We start from the raw sequence: 10,870 nt of genomic DNA, 5'->3' as shown, positions 1-10,870 counted from the left end.
TACAACTTTTATAGTGAAAATGATCACTTCTTAAATGGCTTTTGCAACCAGTTAATTCAACGTGACTACAAAAGTTGTCACTTTTATTAGTTTTTACAAACAAGTTGTTTATCTCCTGAAAACAGGTTGCAAAACCCATTAACAAAGTAGTCACTTTCACTACAAAAGTTGTAAATCACAATATGTATTTTGTAAAATTCATAATTAACTACATGTATAGTGAAATTTACCATTCACGTAATGGGATTTACCAAAAACCAGCAAGCATATGACAGCAGTTACGTTACGTAATTGCTTGCCAGTTTTCTGATTTCCGCTTCATCTTTCCGCTTCGGTTCACTCCCTCTCTCACTACAAATCCTTTTTCCCACAACCAAAACCCACCAAATCAACAATCTCTACAGAATGGTGATGCGAAGGATTTAGTTTCGTCAACTGGAGGGGGTTCGGTTTCGTGGAGTGGAGGGATTGGTTTCATCGAGTAGAGGGATTCGGTTTCACTGAGGGGAGGGATTGGTTTCACCGAGTAGATGGATTGGTTTCACCAAGTGGGGGCAGTTTCTCTTTCGCCGAGTGGGGGGAATTGCTTTCGCTGGGAGGAAGCGAACACAATAAGGGCAATCCAGTCTTTAGGCCAAAAATCAAAATTCCAGATTGATACCTGATGCCTTCTTTGTTATTTTGCTTATTCAGGTCCCTTATATATCTTTTTGGAATTCAAGTGGTATTTTAGTGTCATTTTCCCTTGATTAATTTGCCGAAAAGGAAATGGAGAACGTAGCGAGAAGGGGAATGTACACCCGCAAAAGCCACAAGGGGATTCTATTTCTATTTGTTCTTGTGGAATTTTTTTTTTTTTAAGGTAGATCGCGATATTCAATTTTAAAGAAAGCTTTATGTTAAATTATGCGTAGTTTGACATTTTTCTATTTACAGTGTTTGAAAAAGTCTCAGTTTTATGTGTATTAAAAAAGTCTGTTCTATGTGCATAAAGAAACTCTCAGTTTCATATTAATTTTTAAATTTTTAACTACAACTCTCAAATCAGGCAATAGAGATTGCATTTTTGACATTTGCATGCGCTTCTAAAGGATTTTTTTATATAGAACTTTTGTTTTGGCCGAAATTTAAATATAGAAACATGTCTTCAAAGATGTCCAGAATTACCAGTAAAATGATACAACTGGAAATCCCCAATCTACAAGATTACAATACTTACACAAGAACTTGTAAATACTTACCCATTTAGCATTCTCCGTCTATCTTTTACCAGAAGAAAAGCAAAGATCATGCGCTGCCCATGAAACTACGGAATTTGAAATTCCTTATTTCCTATACAATGTTGGTTCTTTGCATTTGTTGTAGCCTTAACCACCATCAAACAACTTTGGTGTCCCGAAAGGGGAAAAAGGATTCTAAACCGCAGCAACTGAATGCTCGATGAGCGTTCACTGATGCAGAGGAAGCCACAGCATGTAGTGTAAGAATTTGAAGCCAAAACTCTGCGTCACAGGTCATGAATTGGAATGATGAGCATCTGAACCAGTCTGAGGTCCCTTATTTGAGTTCGGAAAGGTAAATAGATTGGGGTACGAAGAATATAAATCATCTTCCATCGAAGGTAAATTCCTAACCCGGAGACTAGTAGATGATTTGTCATCTAGTGTTTCATAATTGGGAAGTGAAGAATTAGAATCTGCCTTGATAGTGTCGTATGAAGGAGAACCTGATGATTGAGGTCCTGTGGAGGCATTATTAGCCCGATGGGTTTCCATCTCATGGTCACCTGCAATATTTTTCTCAGCGAAATGCCTCCCGTCTACTGCAGATCGATCTGCGCTGTTTGTATAGAATGGATTCTCAGAGGCATCATCTGGTTCACATAAGTTATTTTTCTTCGTAAGATCGCTAATGTGGACTTGTTCAAAACTCGCTGCTGACTTAGCTGCATGATGATCCTGATGAGATTCCAGTTCATTCACAAAGTTGCCATCATAGTCATTAAAGGTATTTTGCTCATTGAAAAGTCCCCTTTCTGTTGTTACAGACTCTTGAGAACTACCAGAATGGAATGGATTCTCAGAGGTACTACCTACTTCGTGCTCACTGCATTTCTTGGTAAGCCCGTTAATACGGATTTCTGCAAGACTAGCTGCTGACCGAGCTGCAGCTGCTGCACATTCAGCAGTTTCAGCAGCAGCATGAGCCGCATCCAACACATCCTGCAAATTTGCATCGGCCTCAGACTTCTTTTCAAGCGAGGGAGGTGAATCACTCTGCCTTGTGGAAAATGATCCCATTGATGCTAACGGAGGAGAGATAAATGGCACAAACTGCTTATTGTCCGTTCTACCAGAGGTTTGAGGTTCATCTTTATGTATGATTGATCTTTCTTCAACTTGCTCCTGCTTTACATCTTCAGTAACTCCAGAATGACTTGATGAGAGATATTCAGCTTCATGATGTGGAAAACACGGAGGAGTGGCCATTTCTGGAGCTGTGGCAATATTTACGTTCGAGAGGATTGGTGCTTGAGGAACTTCAGGATGCTCTTGGTTGGGTTGGTTGGTAGCAGAGTAGGATGCTTCATTGTGCTTTTCATCAGGGAGGATCAATTTAAATTCGCTAGAAATTTGTGTTGGGCCATTCTGAAAAGAAAAGGACATATAAAGATAATCGAAATTGCCATTATCATGATTACAAATTATGTTCTCTTGGCTAGCCATTACTGCCAATTACATACCAGTAAGTCTTCTTGTTTTTTGAAGAGCTCAGCTTCTGAAGCAGCTGGATCCCAATCTATCTCATGCTCAGCTGCAATTGCTTTGAGAAGATTCAGTTTCTTTGCTGGCGATGGAGCATGAACAGATAGAAGCTCTATTAACTGCGGTTGCATCAAATTTAGTATGTCACAGAAAGAAATAGCAATTAGTCTTCTTGACATGCACACAAAAATTGAAAATTTATGGAACCTGGCGATTAACCCCGCAATCTGGCATGAGCTCAGTTGCCGCTGATACAAATTCCTTTCCATATTTAGATGCAAATAGTAGTTGCACCTGCAGCAACTCTGGCAGATCAGCACATCTTGGAGCAGCAAAACATATGCTAGATATTGCTTCCTTCAAATCTAGAGGGCATTCCCTGTGCAGTATTGAGGATTTGGACGAATACTTAGAAAATTTTGATCGACTCTTAATATGAATGGATAAACATCGATAATAAGCATAGCACCAGCAGTTCGATACAGATTTATGGAACCTGACGATTAACCCCGCAAACTATGTTCCATGGAGGAATCACTACTAATGAAATCATTGAGATTTCACAAAACTAAAGAATGAGTGAAGCTTTTCTTTTCTATGATACCTTTGTGATTCAATTATTGGAAGGCGGACCACGATAAGTTCACAAAATAACTCAATGATCTCTTGGGCAGCCATCATGTTCTCCTCTCTGATAATATGTTCTACCTGCAAAGGTCATCTCATCAACAATAGCTCTAAAAGTAGTTCACTGAAGAGACTTTTCTATGGGCTGAGGGTTTAAAGTTCTGTAAAAAAGCTAAATAATATTTCATGAGAATCAGTTATACCCTGACTCGAGCAGTAGCCTCTTGACCAGTCTCAAGGAGCTTGGCTATGTCACGGCGCATCTGCTTTAACTGAATCTCTCTTCTGTTTCTTAATAACTTTATACGTGGAATTGTCAGCTTCAGCAGGGTTTTGCTGAGAGCGTCAACATTGCGGGAAAAATATAATCACTTTGAGAGAAAAATTAGACAACGGATGAACAAAAAACCAAAAAGAAGAAGAAAAAACAACATTGAAAGCAGAATGAACTCATGTCCAGTTGATCGAATGAGACGTGGATATCAAGAAATGAATAAAATACACTATCCCCTTGATTCAGATACAGACACAATCAAACTGGAACCCAAAAAAGGAAACACCTGCAATTTTCAGTAGAAGATCTGGGACAGGAAAAGCTCATAATGGAAGATAGGTGAGGGCTTATCAAGAATAGTTCAGGTTAAATGACCAATAATCCAATATTAGCTCAACAGGGTAAGCTCGCGTAATAATTTCCGATTTTTATTAACAAAGGATCTAGATACGAGTCCTTCCTGCCGCAAGAAAAAAAGTCCTTCCTTTTAAAAAGAATTCGAGGATATCGTATTCATGCATTCCAAATGACTACGAGAATATATGCAAAATAGGAAAACAAAAGCCAGACAAAAACTTGGATTGGGACCAGACATGAGTTATCGACAAACAAAATAAATCCAGGAGATATGAATTACCATTTGGAAGCCATAAAACCCCTGTTGAAGAAGGACCCGAGAATCGACATCGTCCAGCGTCCTATCAATCCAGTGTCCCGAATCGCATAAAAACAGAACGGGGGATCAAAATCAAAACACTACGCAGAATTTACGACGTTGCAGACAACTGGGCAATTCAGAATTCCCAATATGAGCCAAGTTTGAATAAGAAATGGGAAGGAAAACAGAAAAAACTTGGTGAGGCGATATCGAAGATGAGGAACGGCATGGGAAAAGAGATGAGGACGAAATTATAACGGGGAGCCACAGGCCTGCTGGCTGACTGGTTGTTTCTTAACGAGGAAGGATTGATTGATCTGGAAAACCCAGTTGATAGATTATATATTTATGAATGCGAGTGGATGATACGTAGTGAAGAACGCGGGAGTCCAAGTCGGGACTCAGGAGAGGATTTATGTGGGGCCAAAAAGGAGGAAGAGTAGGTTACGCCGAAGCTGACTGGTTGTTTCTCGTTTGGATTCATTTTTCTGTTATTCCTACCGCTCTTGTCCGTTATGCTTCTTGTCTTATTATTATTATTTTTAAAGTATTTATTTATGTATTTTGCCAGCTTTTTTTTTTTTATTATGATGGAGGAGAAATATTGTCTACAAATATTATACACCCAGACACCCATTATACACTTATTTTCTATAAAGTTAACATTTTTATTTTTTTTAATTTATATGGTTTTTTTTTTTTGGGTGTTGAATGTCAAATTATCTCTTAGCAGTAAATTTGTAGATGTGATCAAAGCAATCAGAAAATTGAGTAGCTTTTCAAATATTGCGAATCATTTACTTCGTTTTACGGAGTATCAAGTTTATTATTTGTAATAATGTTTTAGAAGCAATGGATACTGTTCATAAATGTTAAATTTGTTTCTTCTTTCTTCAAGAACACTTTTTTTCCCCTTCATAAAAATCATGGACTTGCCTTTTTCGCTCATAAAGAATTTACTTTCGTCGATATCTCAAGGCAATCAATAAGCACAAAGATCAACAGAGGATATATTTTCATATAAAAAACTTGACCATTTTATGCGAAAATTTTCTTTCATGGTTTGTATTAGTACGTAGATAATCAAAATCTGTTTTCCTCGGATTCATAATCAATTTGAAAACTTCAAGAAATATGGATTTAAAAATTTCTTAGTAAGCAATTCGTTAATACCCGGGACTAATTTAAAAGCATGTCATGATCAATGGTCTTTTAGAAAAATTTCAAATTTTTAGTCCTTTTCAATATAAAATTTTTCTACAAGGAGCCTTGAACTGTGATTCTTCCGCCATGTTCTCTCTGGTGAAACCTCACGAAGAATTTTATTTCATTTTTTAATAATACGAGTCCTATGAGGAATTTTCATCAAAGGTAATCTTGCATACATAGAATACAATTAAATAAATAATGGTAAACGTATGACAAACATGATTTTTTTCCCCCATTTTTACGTATTATTTAATTTGTTCTTCATCAATTTACCTTCTGCCTAACTGATTAGTGTAAATTTAACATTCACCATGTTAATATCCAAAATCAAAGCGATTCAAAATGACCCTTATCTTGAAGTCAATGTAATTAACTACTCTAATGAGCTGTTACAATAATATTCCTTGTTTACCAAAATCTCTCATTCTAGCTTGATCTCCTATCATAAATTCTGATTTGAGAATAATGTCCTTCGCAGAACACAATGGTGAAGCAACATTGTTCATCAGCAGCATCTCTTTCTCTTTTGCTTCTCATGGCATCATCATCACTGATAACAATCTTTGGAGAGTCATTAGAGGAAGACGCAGAAGGGCCGGCAACTTCTTCAGAAAACATCTCTTTGCTGCCGAAGAGGCACGTGAGGATCACAAACGATCTGGGGAAGGGTCGCGTTTTGAGGATTCACTGCAAATCCAAAGACGACGATCTGGGAGTACACTACCTGTCGTTTCACAGCACATATCAATGGAAGTTCAAGACCAACGCGCTTATAAGGAACACGTTGTTCTATTGCTACATGTGGTGGGGCAACAATGTGACGGGAAGTTACGATGTGTACAGAGCAACCAGAGACGATGACAAGTGTACGGACTGCAAATGGAGTATCAGAACTGATGGTTGGTACTGGTTTGATTCTGGCAGTGGCCACTGGCATCTCATGTATCAATGGCCTAAACCCTAGCTAGCTTTTGTATCCTTGAGGTTGAGGGACCATAATATATAATATATTAATAAGTCTTTTGTCACTATAATAATATTATTAGATTATTAGATTATATATATATATATATATATATATGTTCCATTTCTTAGCTTTACATCTTCTTTCTCCATTTGTGTCAACCTCAAGGCTTTGAATTCGGTGTTCTTTCTTGGTTCAGTCATTGAATGTTTTACGTTTTATTTTTAAAAGTCTTGGCAACACTAAAATTTCTTTAAGGAAATTAATTCCCTTAATTCTATTTCTATGTTTCATATCAGTCATCACCCAAAAAATAATGCCATAAAGTACGTAAGTAGTAATATCACGATTTTATTTTTCTACAATTTTTTATTGTGTGTAGTGTATTATAACTTAATTATTATTTAACTTGCACGTTTTTCTTTTCTTTCTTTGTTGTTTTTTTGGCACTCTTCAACTTTCATGTTTTCGTTTTCAACTTTTCATTGGAATTTTTGGATAACTTTATACATGCAAAGTCTAACGCAATAGAAAAATAAAAATGTACGACAATCTACATTTAGGATGCGCAGCATCATATCGTTCAAATAAATTATAGTTATGGAAATTTTCTTACTCTTTTTTCAAAACACTAAAATAAAAAAAAATCGCAAAACAGCTTATTACGTCAATCATTTTTAAGACCAATACAACAAAAAAGAAAGTATAATTCAATTTCTACAATATTGTCTCCTTAGATTTGAATAAATGACAATGTATTTTATGTGCCGGCGGCTATAAAACTAATGCTTTTACGATAATTTAATAATATGTTTAGTTATATAATAAATTTATCTATTTTGTTTTTGAGTCATATTTCTTATCTTTTTTTTTTCCCTTGTTATTGAATGTCAAACAGCATATCTCTCAATAATAAATTTGTAGATAGGTCATCAAAGCAATCAGAAATTGAATCTCCAATATAATCGAGGCAATAGATATACGATCTATATTGAGTAGCTTTTCTTTTCTTTCTTTTTTCCTTCCAACGAGTGGCGTTTCAAATTAAATATTGTGAATCACTTACTTAATTAATTTTACTTAGTGATGTAGTATGAACTTTGTTCTATAAATTATTATCTTATATACATAACATTAAATAAAATAATGATAAGCATATATGACAACATGATTTCTCATTTCCCAATATTACCTCCAATTCTTAATATAAAAGCTACTTTAACTTTTAATTTAGTTTTAAATATAAGACTCTAATTTATTTTGTCTCTTATATTTATCTAATTTTTTATAAAGTAGTTCTTATAATAGTTGTACATATTAAAGATTTCAACAAATAATAGTTCTAACTAATATACATAATTAGCAGGGATATTCTAGGAAAAACAAAACCTATTCATTACAAATAATTAACTTAACAAACTTTCTTAATTAAGTTACTCAAATTAGTAAACTAACATTTACATTAAAGGTCGGAGGTAGTATATATTAATACGCGGCTGTTGAGAGTAATCCTTGTATCATAAACTGATGATTTGGGCATAATATCTCCTTCACGAAGCAAAACTAAATGCGTTTGTAAAGATAACGTTGTTACATTATATTGCTACAAGCACGTGTTGGTGAAGGGAAGCTTCGATGTGTACAAAGCAGCCAGAGATGATTCCAAGTGCAGAGACTGCAAATGGAAGTGATGGTTGGTACTGGTTTGATGCTGAGAGTAACAACTGGAATCTCATGCATCGTTACGTTGGCCTAAACCCTAGATTTTTGTATCCATGAGGGACCATAATATAATATATTACTCCCTCCGTTCCTTATTATAAGAGACATTTGATGCTTATGGCATGTTCTTATATATAAGAGACACTTAAAAGTTGTCTCTACTTTTTTGTGTTGATTTCCTATTTTACCCATATTTATTGTCTCCAACTCACACTCTCTCTCCTTCCCACTTCTCTTTCTTTTAATAATTTACCATTGTTCTCTCTCATGCTCTCTCTCCTTATTAATGAGGGTATTTTTGGAAAAAAAAATTATACTTTTTACACATTGATTGTTCTTAACTAATTTTAACTGTTTTTTTTATCAACGTAATTCGGTTATTCGTCTCTTATAATAAGGAACGGAGGGAGTAACATTCGTAGCTAGCATCTACTTTCTCCATTACTAGTATGGTTATAAAATTCTGATAAAAAAAAATATATAAGATAAAAATGTAAAAAAAAAAGTTAAAATCTTTTAATCCAAATTCTTCAATTTTTTAAGTGGACCTCAATAAAATTTTTCTCCCTCATCTCCTCTCCTCTCCATTTTCTCATACCAAAGGACCCCTGGTGTTAACTTTGTTCTATGTAGATTGTAGTCTTCTAGAATCTATAAGCAACTGATATAAATGTAATTAAATTTGTTTCTCCTTTCTTTATGTCATCCATATCTCAAGGCAATCAATCAACACAAGGTCAACCGAGGATATTTTCATATAATTTTGATCATTTTATGCGAATTTTTTGTACTGGTTTCAGTGGTTTGTATTAGTTCATAACCAAAATCCATTTTTCCTCTCTTTTTTTTTTTTTAACTAGGAGAGAAAAACACATAAGTACCAAATTAAAAATAAAATAAAAGTATAGGTATCTATAAATTTTTTCTTTTCTTTTTTTTCCTTCATTAGATTCATAAAATAAATGTTAAAGTATACATTTTCTCCTTTAACTGTATATCTTCAAGGTTTCAATTTAATTTATTTAAATTTAAAAAGTATTCCCTCCGTTCCTTTTTATAAGCAATCTTGGACTCTATTACCTAGATCAAAAGGTTACTCATCTTGTCCTATTTATAAGGCACTTCTAACGTATTTCACATATACCAAGAAAAACCTTAAACTATATCAACTCTTCGTTAAAATATAGCAACTTTTCAATTTTACCCTTATTTAATATATACACATTTCAAAAGAAATTACTATCTATACTATAATAAATGAATAACAATATAGTACATTCATGGTAAAAATTTAATGAAGTGACTTATAAATAAAACCCGAAAAATTCTCTCTCTGCCCTATAAATAGGACCAAAGGAGTAGTTAAAGAAAATAAATATATAGAAATTAGAAATTATTTTTTTTAAAATACCCTTATTTATGGGGGGAGAGAGTGTAAGAAAGAGAAGAAGAAAATTATTATAATAGAGAGAATTATGAAAGAAAGAGAATATGTGATGGAGAGAGATGATGATTTGAAAAATATGATAATAAATATATTGAGTATTATAATAAGTAATTAATGTGGGTAAAATAGGAAATTTGCTACAAAATTTAAGACAACTTGTAAATATTACTTATATTTAGAGACGGGATAACAATTGTTGTTTATAAAAAAGGACAGATAGAGTATATTTTTAGTTTTTTTAACTATAAAATCGTTAGATTGAAATGATTATTTTTAATAATCATGATTGTTTTGAAAATTAAACTTAACATATTAGTATTTGAGAATGTTTTATTTAAGACCTCAATGTTAACATTTTTTGTTGACAAATTTACAGTTCAATGACTAAAAACATACTTTATAAAATTAAAAAGTCAAACTTAGACTCTGTATAAAATTAAACGACTTTAGCAGCTTAAAATAAATGGTAGTACTTCAATACTATCTTCCTAGCAAGCATGAATGATACAGTTTTAAATGCTATTAATGCCCAGAATAAAAGGGATTCAAAATGAACCTTATCTTTATATTTAAGTCATTAATTACTTGTAGCTTTTAATATTTCCTCCTCTACCAAAAGTCAAAATCTCTCATTCCTTCCTCAATGGGATTGTTGAGAACAATCGTTATATCATCAACTCTAATTTTAGCATCTCCTTGAGGAGACAATAATGGCGAGGCAATATTCAGCAGCACTTTCTCTTTTGCTTCTCATGGCATCATCATCACTACTCTTTGTGGTGTCAAAAGGGGCACCAAGTTATTCTGAGAAGATTTCTTTAATTCCAAAGAGGCATGTGAGAATCACGAACGACCTGGGGGAGGGCCGCGTTTTGAACATACACTGCAAATCCAAAGACGATGATTTGGGAATACACAACCTGTCGTTTCACAGCACTTTTGAATGGGAGTTCAGAAGCAACGCGTTCGCAGCGATAACTTTGTTCTACTGCGACATGTGGTGGGGCAACCATGTGAAGGGAAGCTTCGATGTGTACAGAGCAACCAGAGACGATAACAAGTGCACAGACTGCAAATGGAGTATCAGAACTGATGGTTGGTACTGGTTTGATGCTGAGACTAACAAGTGGGATCTCATGTATCGCTGGCCTAAACCCTAGATTTTGTTTCCATGAGGAACCATAATATAATATAATATATTAAC

At 34.3% G+C, this 10,870-nt stretch overlaps 3 protein-coding genes across 4 annotated transcripts; 2 read left to right on the top strand and 1 right to left on the bottom strand.

Annotated features, from left to right (window-relative positions):
- Positions 1-1,078: 1,078 nt before the first annotated feature.
- On the bottom strand, positions 1,079-4,532 carry LOC114731940 (uncharacterized). Of its 2 annotated transcripts, XM_028919210.1 has the most exons (7): positions 4,304-4,532; positions 3,596-3,728; positions 3,370-3,473; positions 2,973-3,144; positions 2,744-2,884; positions 2,428-2,648; positions 1,079-2,385 (listed from the first exon to the last, which is right to left on the bottom strand). In XM_028919210.1, exons 1-7 carry the CDS (start codon positions 4,351-4,353, stop codon positions 1,515-1,517), a joined length of 1,692 nt encoding a protein of 563 aa, XP_028775043.1. In that variant the 5' UTR covers positions 4,354-4,532; the 3' UTR covers positions 1,079-1,514. The 2 variants fall into 2 exon arrangements, with proteins under 2 accessions (XP_028775043.1, XP_028775033.1); XM_028919200.1 differs by having other exon boundaries at positions 1,079-2,648.
- A 1,485-nt stretch (positions 4,533-6,017) lies between these two features.
- LOC114731962 (S-protein homolog 5-like) lies at positions 6,018-6,497 on the top strand. The gene has a single exon (XM_028919234.1). The coding sequence runs from the start codon at positions 6,018-6,020 to the stop codon at positions 6,495-6,497; it is 480 nt and encodes a 159-aa protein (XP_028775067.1).
- Positions 6,498-10,376: 3,879 nt separating this feature from the next.
- Positions 10,377-10,826, top strand: LOC114731953 (S-protein homolog 5-like). Its single transcript, XM_028919222.1, has one exon. It carries the CDS (start codon positions 10,377-10,379, stop codon positions 10,824-10,826), a length of 450 nt encoding a protein of 149 aa, XP_028775055.1.
- Positions 10,827-10,870: the final 44 nt, after the last annotated feature.

Source organism: Neltuma alba, unplaced genomic scaffold (genome assembly GCF_004799145.2).
Source record: "Neltuma alba isolate B1F8T4 unplaced genomic scaffold, ASM479914v2 tig00002543_pilon, whole genome shotgun sequence".
NCBI lineage: Eukaryota > Viridiplantae > Streptophyta > Magnoliopsida > Fabales > Fabaceae > Neltuma > Neltuma alba.
The sequence above is the reverse complement of the archived record's forward strand: the minus strand, read 5'-3'. Positions and strand labels throughout refer to the sequence as shown.